General features: G+C 35.4%; 1 protein-coding gene across 1 annotated transcript; it reads right to left on the bottom strand.

Moving 5' to 3' along the window:
• Positions 1-5671: 5671 nt before the first annotated feature.
• LOC125673715 (uncharacterized) lies at positions 5672-13990 on the bottom strand. Its single transcript, XM_048910487.2, has 6 exons — positions 13447-13990; positions 12579-12676; positions 12234-12296; positions 10686-10816; positions 8081-8228; positions 5672-6534 (listed from the first exon to the last, which is right to left on the bottom strand). The coding sequence occupies exons 1-6, from the start codon at positions 13520-13522 to the stop codon at positions 6361-6363; spliced, it is 690 nt and encodes a 229-aa protein (XP_048766444.1). The 5' UTR covers positions 13523-13990; the 3' UTR covers positions 5672-6360.
• Between the last annotated feature and the right edge of the window lie 913 nt (positions 13991-14903).

Below are 14903 nucleotides of genomic sequence, written 5' to 3'. Positions count from 1 at the left end.
AGTTTATCAAGGTCTCGTCTCGGCAATGCCGGGTAAAAATCGGGTATTAAATAATGGCTTACACTTTTCATAACGCTATGCGAGTTATTTCCCCCTGATTACAGAGGGCGCGCAGCAAATTTCAGTCCTCAGTTGACGGTGCCAAACAAGGAATAAATAGAAAATTTACAATTTTTGATTGCCATCAATTGCCAGTTAAGGAAGTTTTCTAAGAATTAAGTGTAATGACTTAAAAATAGTATAACTGAACAAAATATCTTAGTCACTAATTACATTTATATGTGTCCAGTGTGAGGTTTTCTAGCAAGCAATGCATGGTCATGATGTAATAAAGTATGTAAATATTACCTAGTCCTCGATTTCTTTAGATCAGAATCATGATGTCCTTAGTATATCAGCAATTCTTCGTTTTTAATTTTTATCAATATTTTCGACAACCAAAACACAAAAAACATGCAATACGATATGCCTAAAAACACATATACAACGCATACATGTACATTATCAATTTATCGTCTCACACTGAAGAAAACCTCTTGCTACTAAATGTACACTAGGTGCCAATAAATAAAGCATTATCTCGAATTGGTATGTCTAGTGTAATATTTTTGTTAAAATTATTTTTCATGAGTGATTCAATCTTTTGAAAGTTAGATTTTGTGTACATCAACTTACACCTCTTCTTGCACTTCAATTACTCAAATGAGCACAAAAACAATCATCAGACCCCTAGCAAAAATGGATCTGCCTCCTCTTATTATTACATACAAACTTCGTTATTTTTACGTGCAGATATAGATCTATAGTCGGATAGGCTGCCCCCTTAAATAAAGCATTGTCGTGAATGGTAAAGGGAATGTAAATTTTAATCGATTAATAGAACTGAAAAATAATCCCGTGCCGCCTTCCTTCCCGATCTTTGGTTTAATATTATTTTTTTTACTTTTCAAGATATTGTAGGAAATATTATGAAGTCAACCCCCCTTACGATGCTATGTGCCTGATTGTATCACAGTCATGCTTTCATTGTACTTTTAATTCTAGGTGTCTGTTGTTTTTAAAACAGATTACTATTGAACCCCTCGGTATTAATTGCATAATTTGGACAGAAATAAACGTTGAATATACCTTTAACATCCACCCACCCACCCACCCCTTCGCCAACTCAACGAAGTGCATACTTTTAAACGTTTTCTCCATGAAATCAAAGAAATTAGACCTTGTTTTTGTCATAGATATAATACAACCTGTTAAAACTTGGTATACTATAGAATTTGGTAACGTAGACTTTACTATCTGAAGCTTAGGACCGCAATCGTAAGCGCGCCCCCAACTTCCGGTGTAAGGAGAGTAACTGCAAAACTGTAGGCCATTTCGTTGTGCATGTTGTACGCCATTCGGATTAAAAATCGGGTAAAATTGTGTCCTAAATATTGTGCACAAGTTGGATGAAAAATTTGATAAAAGTTTAGATAAGACTGTGCGCAAGTCTAATGAAATAAAATTCGGGTATTGGTTTCGTTTAGATGTGATTGTACAGACGTCAGATAGAAATCGGGTAATAATTTTGTCTTTTAAAATATTGTGCACAAGTCGTATAAAAATTCGACTAAGATTATATATTGTGCACAAGACGTATAAAGAATCGAATTAGACTTTCGTCTTCTATATTGTTCCAATCTCTAACCAGAGTTGTCGTTCCTTGTTCTCACTTACGTAAGTGTGTGTAAGGTACGATAACTCTCGGTAGAGATTGATATTGTTCTAGTGATTGAACGAATAGATACAAGAACGAATTGTCAATATATTCCAAGAAGGTGAATTGTGGGTGGCTAGGTGGATTGTCTTGACTTTCCAATGAGTTATCATGATGCCCAAATTTGGTATGAATAAAATATACTCATCAAAATGATCTTTTTAATCAATAAACCATAATATGTTGTACGGTGTGACCGTTGAGACGAGCGAAGCCCATTAACATCTTGCAACACGACTTATAAACATTTTATCCGCCTCTTTATTTAACGCGGGAAATATCATGCGGTTGATGTAAACAGTTACATCGTGACGTCATATTAGCTGCAATTTTCTTCTTCTTTTAAACCAAGCAAACACAAAACGTTTGAAGCTATGAGAAATCTTGTCTGGAATTTAAAAACGTTTATGGTACTTTCTAAACATTCTAATTGATTTAATTACGGGATTGTCAATGAAGTATACCGCAGTGACGGCGACATTTTTCCAGAAGCATTATGGGTGATACTCATCTTTTTTCAACTGATAAAGAGCAAATCACCTGACTCATATGTGTAATCTATGGCACGCCAAATTCACAAAAATGAGCTAAACATAGTTTCACAGTTGATAAACTAGGTTTATCGACTGTAAACTAATATGTATACGGTGTGACCGTTGGACCGAGCGAAGCATGTAATGGTCATTGGAGTGTCCCAAGTGGTAATCATAATTCCGTTAAGTATGGTAGGTTATGATTCATTTAAAAAAATATATTTTTAATGAAATTTTCCTTGCGCTAAAAACCCAGTAACATCTCATATATATGGGGACAACAGTTTTACAGGATCCGCCTATTCATTGAACGCGGGAAATAAAACGCAAGGCGACGTAAACTGTGTATTGTGACGTCACATTTAGCCTTAACCTTTTTCAAAGCAAACAATTATAAACAACAATAATACATTCCGTATGCAATGAAAAAGGCCGTTATAAAACTAAACAAAATTAACCAATAAATTCAAAATGGTAAAAATGTAACCGTAATTTTATCGTATATTCTTATTTAAAGAAACTCATGAACTCGTTCATCTATTTAGTCGTATTACGGTTTTATATGTAATTATTTGCTAAAACCTGTTACAATGATAATTATACTATTCACTTTGAACAAACTCAATGTTTAAATTACGAATTGCACGTCAGAGTCTTCTATTATTGGCATTCAAAATAAAACACGAATAACTGTTGAAGCAGGTGATGAAAAAATAAATGGCGGCGCCCATATGGATCACGAAAATTTCAGTTAACGTATATAGAGATTGTCTCTTTTTCTTTTGCTGATTTTGACTTTTTTCTTTTACATACGTGTTACCTTTAGAGCCTTGCTTCGCGGACGGGCCTTCGGCCCGTCCGAGCTTCGCTCGGTATAATTTACGAACTGTAAACTATAGTTAACGATTCGTTAACTATAGTTTTCATCCGTAAAACTATATTTAACGGTTGTAAACTATAGTTTACAAATGCTAATCCAAGTTTATCTGTCTTTAAATAAACGTTAACAATAGATTTTGCTGATAAATACAGATTCACATTTGTAAACTAATATGTTGTACGGTGTGACCGTTGAGACGAGCGAAGCCCATTAACATCTTGCAACACGACTTTTATCCACCTCTTCATTTAACGCGGGAAATATAACGCGCTTGGTGTAAACAGTTACAAATTGTGACGTCACATTAGCTGCAATGTTTTTTCTTCTTCTCTCAAACCAAGCAAAAACAAAATTTTTGAAGCTATGAGAAAGCTTGTCTGGAATTTTAAAACGTTTATGGTACTTTCTAAACAATCTAATTATTTTAATTACAGGTTTGTCAATGAAGTATACCGCAGTGACTGCGACATTTTTGCAGAAGCATTATGGGTAATACTCATCTTTTTTCAGCTGAAGAAGAGCAAATCACGTGACTCATATGTGTAATCATTGGAGCGAGCTCGTCGCGTCGCTTTGCGACGCGAGCTTCGCTCGCTAATATGATTACGATGTGACCGTTGGGGCGAGCGCAGCATATCTAAATACATTTTTAAAAAAATTATATTGAAAACAAGGAAAACTGATCTGGTTCACTGTCAATACGTAGGATTACTGTCTTGCTCTTCTCGCCAATGCAGGAACCAGTTTAGCGGGAAATGCAACGAGCGTGTTGTGACGTAGCCTGGTAGTTGTGCCGTGACTGTTTACATTTCTTTAGACAATATTTTAAAAAGAAAAAGAAAGGGGGAAGAATATGATTGTCATCCTTTCCTTTCAAATAAGAAAGGTTTGTAATACTTCAAAGATTTATTTTATTATTATTTTACGAATCGAACCATCCGCCATTTTGTACGAGGGACTTCTGGGATTGGCGTCAAAAAAAAATTCTTGTTAGAGGTTGAGATTTAGCTCGGATTATTTCCCGCGCTCTAATCATTAGAGCTCGCAGTACGAGCCAGCGCTCGCTATAATTTACATTCGTTAACTATAGTTCACAATTGTTAATCCTAGTTTCACAAATTGTGATACTATATTTATCAGACTTGTAAACCGTAGTTAACAATCGTGAAACCGTATTTATCAGATAAACTATGTTTTGCAATCGCTAATGATTGTTTTCATTGTTAATTATAGTTTACGCTTGTGAAACATAGATTTTCTGTTAACTATGGTTTACAGATGTGAAATATAGATTAACGTCGTTAACTATAGTTTACGGTCCGTAAACTATAGTTTACAGTCGATAAACCTAGTTTATCAACTGTGAAACTATGTTTAGCTCATTTTTGTGAATTTGGCGTGCCATAGTAATCATTGGTGCGAGCTCGTCGCTTCGCTCGCTATAAGTGAACTGTACTGCAAATGGATTGGGAATGTCAAAATAATAAAAAATATCCGTTAATATTGTTTTCATACTCAATATCGCAAATATAGAAAAATAAAATTAAATGAAACTGCCAGGGGCGTAGCTAGGACTACATGTATTCCAATGTGTAGGCCCGAACAATGAAGGTTTGACCGAGGTGCAAACGCCGCCCCCCCCCCCCCCCCCTGGGGGGGTGGGGGGGGGGGAGTGCGGGAGGTGTTGTCCCTTCCCGCTGAGGGGGGGGGGATCGAGGTGCCACCCCGACATATTTTTAGAAATGTTCTGACTCATTTGCACTACTCTGAGCATCAAAATAATTGTAATACATACTAAATATTGTACAACGTTTCAAAGATTTTTAAACTGTTAAGTCGAGTGAGTCAATGTGATTACCATAAGTTTATAATAGAAAATATGCAACCATTATTTATATCATGTAGAATGCATTATAAAAAGAAAAGGCCCGACGGAACAATAATTTTATATCCGATTTTTAAAACAAGAAATATAACATGAACATATAGTTTTTGCAAATATTTATGAACAAAAATATGTTTTTAAAATGTATAGGCACGTGCCTACTCGAGCCTAACGAAGCTACACCCCTGACTGCAATGTGATTTCTTTCGTTTGAGGAACGAATTAGGCAGAAATCAATTTCTACTTGGTAACTATAATGAATGGATTGTTCCGGATAATATTTCAAGTTTTCAATCAACATCGAGGAATCGAGAAGCCAGCCCAGATGTTCCGGTTGCGAAGCGAGAGTCCAAACCACTCACTACTGACATTTGACACTTGTAGACTTCGTTCACAAAACGAAATCTGAACTTCCTTTGATGAAATCAGAAAATCTTCCCCCTTTCAGTAAATACTCTTTCTATTTACCATTGTTTCAAATGTAATCTCCGGTATTGAGAATTTTCACATGCATATGTATAAGTATATAATTAAATATTCATCATTGATTTGATCACCATTACATATACATGTATGGTGCATTTGCTGAACCATTAATCATAACAGACACACAACTCTTCTAAATTTAGAAATTTCATTGTATATCAGAAACGAATGTATGACCATACTTTAAAGAAGACCCATGCAATAATATGCTTTACTTTATACAAACACCATACGAAATAGCAAGGTTCGCCAAGCGTACAAAATACATCGTCAGAAATAATGAGGACTAGATATATATAGAATCGTACAAAATAGATAGAAATTATATCATAAATTAAATCGTCATATCATTTCAATTTAGATTTTCCCCACGATCAAAATTACCGTATACAGTAAGACACGCTTATACCGAAGTGTTGGGGGATGGATAGTTTCAATTCGAAATAAACGTATATCGTTATACCCAATAAGTTCATGATATGTTTTAAAACTACAGGGAACAAAAATCACTGTAAGAGTAAATTCATTAGAAGCGTGTTCGCTTTTTCTGTGTTTTACTGTATACGGAAATACAAATGTTATGAAAACAATGAAGACGTCAGTAACTACACAATTACTGTGAACAAAATCCTAGTAATGTAATAACAGCATTAGTGCTGAATCATGAACACTTCTGGCAAGTACTTTGGCAATATTGAAATATCCTTGAAATTAACTATCGGTCCGAATTTCCTCTGACTGGTATTGATTGTCGAAGACAGCGATCCGAAGGGAGACCAGCGTCGTACTTTCGATATCCTGGCACGGCCATTACAACCTCTCATATCACTGAGTCCTCAGTCGTCGTGTTGTCGACATCTTTGGTAATCTTATCTGGTGTGTGTTGTTCTATTCCAGTGCTACCCGACAGTGTAAACAGTTTTCCCAATGTCTTCTTGCCATTTCCGTTGGCTGTGTTGTCATAGTCGAACAAAACACCGGGTATGTCCTCAATCTGTGGGAATGTTTAATAACATAGTAAGTAAAAATCATTATGTCCTCACTCTACAGAAATATTTAATAACATACTGAGTAAAAATCCTTATGATCAAGTGATAACAAGCATCTGTTTTATGATGATATGAAGAAAATGGGTATTCTTAAAGAATCACTGTCTGGTATTGTGGGAATATGAGGGGTAATTAAGTACAATAGAAAACGTAATTTGCATATCAGCCAATTCGTTATGCATAAATCATCACCTATTCCATTGTAGGTAATTACTCCCAAATACTCCCACAAACTAGACAGCGATTCCTTGTAATTTATATTCGAAACAAAGCTATGAAATCGACATATAAAAACACCGCCTAATAGAAACTGAAATAAATATGACATTCCATATTAATGTAATTCCCATAGTCCCCGCCCACTGACATCATTCATTTGCATGAACTGAAAAGTTTACATCATGTGATTTACACATTAGAGCTTCAAAGGGTTACCACTGATAAACAAATGTAAATATCAAGAATTCAACCCATTTAATTCAGACCAGATCAAAGAAAAAAAGCATGCCCAATTTTGAAACAAAGTGATTTTGTGCAAAGAGAAAATTAATTCAATTAGATTTTGAAATTGACAAGTAAATGTAAGAATCACGTTTTTCAATATCTTGTAAGATCTCTCGATTTCATGTTGGCTTCCCCAGCTTATTTTCATCCGTACAACACTCGTCTGTTCTCATGATGACCATCCCTCATTGTCTGGAGTTCCCTCACTATACATGTAACACGTGCGCTTTACGTCACACATCACAACTTACCTCGTCACTACAACACATGCGCTTTACGTCACACATCACAACTTACCTTGTAACTACAACACATACCCTTTACGTCACACATCACAACTTACCTCGTCACTACAACACATGCGCTTTACGTCATACATCACAACTTACCTCGTCACTACAACACATGCGCTTTACGTCACACATCACAACTTACCTCGTCACTACAACACATGTGCTTTATGTCACACATCACAACTTACCTCGTCGCTACAACACATGTGCTTTACGTCACACATCACAACTTACCTCGTCACTACAACACATGCGCTTTACGTCACACATCACAACTTACCTCGTCACTACAACATATGTGCTTTATGTCACACATCACAACTTACCTCGTCGCTACAACACATGCGCTTTACGTCACACATCACAACTTACCTCGTCACTACAACACATGTGCTTTACGTCACACATCACAACTTACCTCGTCACTACAACACATGCGCTTTACGTCACACATCACAACTTACCTCGTCACTACAACACATGCGCTTTACGTCACACATCACAACTTACCTCGTCACTACAACACATGTGCTTTACGTCACACATCACAACTTACCTCGTCACTACAACACATGCGCTTTACGTCACACATCACAACTTACCTCGTCACTACAACACATGCGCTTTATGTCACACATCACAACTTACCTCGTCACTACAACACATGCGCTTTACGTCACACATCACAACTTACCTCGTCACTACAACACATGCGCTTTACGTCCCATACGGTTTCAACCAGACACAAGAGAATACAGCTAAGATACGTCACAATGACGATGAAGATATTGACGTGGACCTGAAGGAGTGTGTCGCAGTCCATGTTTATTTCCGTCCCGTCCCTGTGTAAGACAGAAATCATATACATGTTTATTTCTCTCCCTGTGTAAGACAGAAATCATATACATGTTTATTTCTCTCCCAGTGTAAGACAGAAATCATATACATGTTTATTTCCGTCCCTGTGTAAGACAGAAATCATATACATGTTTATTTCTCTCCCTGTGTAAGGCAGAAATTGTATACATGTTTATTTCCGTCCCTGTGTAAGGCAAAAATCATATACATGTTTATTTCCGTCCCTGTGTAAGACAGAAATCATATACATGTTTATTTCTCTCCCTGTGTAAGGCAGAAATCATATACATGTTTACTTCTCTCCCTGTGTAAGGCAAAAATCATATACATGTTTATTTCTCTCCCTGTGTAAGGTAAAAATCATATACATGTTTATTTCCGTCCCTGTGTAAGACAGAAATCATATACATGTTTATTTCCGTCCCTGTGTAAGACAGAAATCATATACATGTTTATTTCTCTCCCAGTGTAAGACAGAAATCATATACATGTTTATTTCTCTCCCCGTGTAAATGTTTTCTGTTTAAATAATCCAGACGGTACCAATTTTTCTGTTTAGATGAAACAGACAGAGTGTTTTTCTTTATTGGTAATATAGTAGCTACCCATATCTACTGTATATCACCAATAAAGCAAAATAAACTAAAGGAACTCTTCAATATCAGGAAATAAACAATTATTTCATTGAAAATTTAGTGACTTTTGGGGGATTTTCCTGCCTAGACGGTAAGTAATGCAGAATTAACAGTAATAGACAGTTAGTCTAACAATCAAATTACTTATTTGAAGCGAACAACAGTGTCATCAATTGTTAGAACCACCTAGAACGTGCATTTCCAGACATGAATTATGAAGGACTGTTCCCATATTCGGCGAAATATCCAGCCGAGTCGAATTTCGGCCGATATTAACCGTGTTCATTACCGCGCCTGTTGTCTGGGACAGCATTGTCAGACAAAGGCCCCGGTGTGCCATTAAACTACAGCACACAGACCGTGAACGTAAATATTAGCCCCGACTTACTTAATCCCATTAAAAAGATTATCCAGATATATTTAATCTAGGACCATATATGTAATGAGTTTTAGCGCAAAATATTTGGGCATTTATCTAGAAAATCACTTTTTAAGAATAATTGATTATTAGACAGAAATTTGATCCCGTTATTGGTCGACATTTATCAATGTTTTGTTAATAAACGTCACACTCTGTGTGTATACAAGACTTTTAATACAAATCTCGTTGTAACAGAATCTTGAATACCTTACATGAGGAGTGCTTTAAATAAAAAGTTTTTCGAAGCATAAATCTATCTATAATTATCTATCTTTATGTTATAAGTGATAAATCTATCTATAATTATCTATCTTTATGTTATAGGTGATAAATCTATCTATAATTATCTATATTTATGTTATAGGTGATAAGTCTATCTATAATTATCTATATTTATGTTATAGGTGATAAATCTATCTATAATTATCTATCTTTATGTTATAGGTGATAAATCTATCTATAATTATCTATCTTTATGTTATAGGTGATAAATCTATCTATAATTATCTATCTTTATGTTATAGGTGATAAATCTATCTATAATTATCTATCTTTATGTTATAGGTGATAAATCTATCTATAATTATCTATCTTTATGTTATAGGTGATAAATCTATCTATAATTATCTATCTTTATGTTATAGGTGATAAATCTATCTATAATTATCTATCTTTATGTTATAGGTGATAAATCTATCTATAATTATCTATCTTTATGTTATAGGTGATAAATCTATCTATAATTATCTATCTTTATGTTATAGGTGATAAATCTATCTATAATTATCTATATTTATGTTATAGGTGATACATCTATCTATAATTATCTATCTTTATGTTATAGGTGATAAATCTATCTATAATTATCTATCTTTATGTTATAGGTGATAAATCTAAGGAATAAATGGCTAGCCTGTTTGTATCTATATAAAACAACGGAAGTAAAACGTTGGGATCATGGGATAACTCTTTGCCGACGGTTTTTGTTCCCTAACAAAACTCACGTTTGATTTTGGTACATCATTAAAGGATTACCTGCAGTCACACCTTGTACATCATTAAAGGATCACCTGCAGTCACACCCTCTACATCATTAAAGGATTACCTGCAGTCACACCCTGTACATCATTAAAGGATTACCTGCAGTCACACCCTGTACATCATTAAAGGATTACCCGCAGTCACACCCTCTACATCATTAAAGGATTACCTGCAGTCACACCCTGTACATCATTAAAGGATTACCTGCAGTCACACCCTGTACATTATTAAAGGATTACCCGCAGTCACACCCTGTACATCATTAAAGGATTACCTGCAGTCACACCCTCTACATCATTAAAGGATTACCTGCAGTCACACCCTGTACATCATTAAAGGATTACCTGCAGTCACACACTGTGCCATTGGATAAACAGTTCGAAACATCAAATGTCTTCACATTGTTTGCAATGGCCATGAATGACGTCGTCGAAATTAGAATGGTGAGGCTAAGGAAGGCGGCGTGGATGTTCAACTGAAAAAGAGGCTGTGTAATAGTAATAGTAACTTTTCTTTACCCACCTGTATGTGTAGGAATAAGTTTGTGTAGGAATAAGTTTGTATGTGTAGGAATAGGTTTGTATGTGTAGGAATAAGTTTGTATGTGTAGGAATAGGTTTTTATGTGTAGGAATAGGTTTGTATGTATAGAAATGATCTGTAAGTGTAGGAATACATCTGTATGCGTAAGAATAAATCTGTAAGTGTAGGAATATATCTGTAAGTGTAGGAATATGTTTGTATGTGTAGGAATAAATATGTAAGTGTAGGAATAAATCTGTAAGTGTATGAATATGTTTGTATGTGTAGGAATACATCTGTATGCGTAAGAATAAATCTGTAAGTGTATGAATATGTTTATATGCGTAGGAATACATCTGTATGCGTAAGAATAAATCTGTGAGTGTATGAATATGTTTGTATGTGTAGGAATAAATCTGTAACTGTAGGAATAGATCTGTAAGTGTAGGGATAGATCTGTAAGTGTAGGGATAGATCTGTAAGTGTAGGAATGTACCTGTACGCGTAGGAATACACGGGAATGTATAGAAATATTTGGTACTAGCTGTAACGATTATAAATTGGCTAAATTTTCATTCTTCTCCACTTTTTAAGCACCGTATATATGTAGTGATGAAAAATGACGAGCAGGTTATTCTTCTAGAACGTGATGTAAATTCTGAATATATAGAAAAATATAATTGAATTACAGAAACACAAGGGATGTGTGTGGGTTACATATAATACCGACAGGGGCGTAGCCAGGGTACATTTGATGTGGACGCCCGAGTAGGCAGAGGGTTTGGGGCTACCTTAAGGCCCCCAATGGGTACAGGACAAAGCCCTGGTGGGGGAGCCAGGTGGCGAAGCCCCCGGAAGCTGGTAAATTTTAGACGATTTAGATGTGTATATTCGACTCTCCTGAACGCATTTTCCGTACACTTTATAAAATTTGTTACGCAGCCATATTCGAGGTCTGTTCTGTTTTTGTACGAAATGCGGACAAACACTTGTAAAATCTCAAAAACGAGAAAGGATCTGTCCAATATCGTTGTATGACGAACCCACTACAAACAATTAAACTGAATCCGTTAATAACAATTCCGGAGAGGACAAATATAATTTCATAAATATTGCCCTTCACTACTTTTTGATATTTCTAATCTCTCTCTCTCTCTCTCTCTCTCTCTCTCTCTCTCTCTCTCTCTCTCGTTGTTGCAAAAATGATGTAGACGTTTGCGCGTACAAACGTACGCCTGGCTACGCGCCTGACCGAATTGCCATTTACATTTACTGCATGTAATTTTTAAAGCAATCAACTTTCACCTTTAAAATTGTTATGATAAATACATTTCCATGACAATGTTCATGATGTTAATGGTTTATGCCTACCAGCCATTTCATTGTGTCTCTGTAGATTGATAGAATCACGCCTAAAAATCCAGAGATCGCAAACTGAAAAAGAAGACAAAACTCATTCATGTTAAACGTTATGTTTCTATAAATACATAATATATAATTTTCATTAGTGTAAGCTGTATGTTTAATCAATTCTGTATGGTTATTAATATAGATATATCGAGACTATTGTGACTAAACTCGATATAAAGCCAAAAGGGTCTTTTACAAATTGAGGAGGGGTGTAGGTCTAGAGGGAGCAGTGTACTTTTGCTTTATGACAAAGTTTTGTTCATCACCCATGCTACTTTATTTTCTGTTTACAAATTCAGCACGTACCACCACGACTGGAAAAATGAACACGTGACCGGAAGATGCCGCGTCTGGAAATACGGGCTCCGACAGTCCGGTGTTGGCGATTATTGTAATGATCATATCTAAATAAATAAAAATAAAGTATACCATTATATTTTGTAGATTAGAACTGAGCAGTCTCAAAGTTAACAACCTATAAAGAAAAATTCACCATTAAGAAATATTTTAACAGTATAAATTCAACTAATTTTATAACATAAAGTACAATAAAATGGTTGAATTCTTTAAACCTAAAACGTTAAAATAAATAGTGATTGTTTTATCGCCAAACGCTCGACATTTAGAAGTGACACTCGTTATTGTTTTAGTGAGGAAATAATTTATAGCATTCCTCATTTGGACATCTTTAACTGATTAGCATACGTAAACACAATTTGAAAATCAAGCTTCTCTCAATACGTGTATATTGGACAATAGAGACTTTCTGTGGCCAATTGATGCCAGAATCACGGGTAGATTTGCCATCCAATAAAAATAAATCACAGCGATTGGAATTGCTGACACCTTGCAGAGGCGTTTAGAAGACTTACATTCCCTCCTCATCATTGTGATAAACTTGTAAAATGCACCACGCCGGGGGGGGGGGGGGGGGGGTAGTCATTCAGATCAGCTGTTATACCAGTGGATAGCATAGTTATGTCTACCTAAAATCAGCTCAATTATTCTTAAAAATTTGCAATTAAAATTTTGACAAAAATTAAACCGAGTATGATTCCATTTCCAAAGTAATATGACTTTCTCTTTTTCTCTGTTTCTTTTTTTATTTTTATTTAATCTCTCTCTCTCTCTCTCTCTCTCTCTCTCTCTCTCTCTCTCTCTCTCTTGTACTTACCCCCTGTCAGCAGACTCCCAGACAACATGCCGGAGATGAGCTTTTCCTTATTATTTCTACAAAATTCACGCATCATCAAAAGCACCCCTCCATGTCTTTCATCTTATGGTTGGTAAACAGATTTTGATTTCGTAATGGACTGTTTTCGTCGATATTTCAAAACCAGCCGATCAAATAACAAAGCCATTTTTAAAATCGCCGAGTTGAAAACACTCTCCGAAACAGCTGAGAGATTCTGAAAAGCATTTCCTATTGTGGTAGAAGTGCATGTAAATGAACAGAGAAAGACGATTTATTCGGTGGTGGGTATCAAATGTTTGTTTAGGCGATGAGGTTGTGTTTGGTTTGTTGAGATGGCCGGACTTAATGCCCATGGTATATGGAGATTTTAAGAATGTACTTTACGTTGTTTTTATTTAGCTATTTAAACTCGATGGTTTGAAGAGTGATACTTTCACGGATCATTGAGCCTATTGTATGGACATTAAATGCATGTGTCGATTTCATTCCATCAAGTTTAAATTATTTTATTTAAACACATATATCACAGACACCTGAAGTATGGATATTACTAATCCCCCCACCCCACTTCTGATTTGTGTATACTACCCCCACCCCCACCCCTTTCTGATGTGTGTATTTCATTAAAGCGGTAGAAGGTCAATCTCTAAAGCTTGCAAAAAACATGAAACGACTACATAAATCGAAATTAGGATAGAATAGACAGGGAATCCACACATTTCGGTGAAATTATCGCCACAACAAAAATCAGAAAGGGGTGGGGTGGGGGTAAGTAACCGATACTTCCGGTGCCTGATATACATCAGGCACGCATAGCATCGTGTTTCAAAGTTGTGGGGTGGGGGTGGGGGTGACTCCTTAGTTGTCTAAAAGCCCCCTCCTGTCCCTATCTGATTCTACGTGACTGTAAGTGTACAGAATGCTACAGAATAGTATACCATGTACAGAATAGTATACCATGGTTTGTAGATCGACGGATGACCATCACAACATTTTGGAAATTGAAGTTAGACAAACCTACATGTGAGGAATCATGAATCAGTTATAAAGAGTATTATAATTATCTATAGATTCATAATATCTACACTTTATATACTTCCTCATTCATACCATGTATACACTATAAAGAGTATAATGATTATCTATAGATTCATAATATCTACACTTTATATACTTCCTCATTCATACCATGTATACACTATTTAGACTTTCTGATTCATATGATATGAACTATATACTTCACGAGTCAAATGATCTACACTTCCCATACTCTCTGATTCATATTATATATACTTTAAGTATTTCCTGGTTTATATCATATACACCTATATACTTCCTTATTCATTTTAAATACACTGCATATGCTTCCTGATTCATATTATACACACTTATTATATTTATCAATCCCTATTATATACACTTTATATATTTACTAA

This window comes from Ostrea edulis, chromosome 3 (genome assembly GCF_947568905.1).
Source record: "Ostrea edulis chromosome 3, xbOstEdul1.1, whole genome shotgun sequence".
NCBI lineage: Eukaryota > Metazoa > Mollusca > Bivalvia > Ostreida > Ostreidae > Ostrea > Ostrea edulis.
The sequence above is the reverse complement of the archived record's forward strand: the minus strand, read 5'-3'. Positions and strand labels throughout refer to the sequence as shown.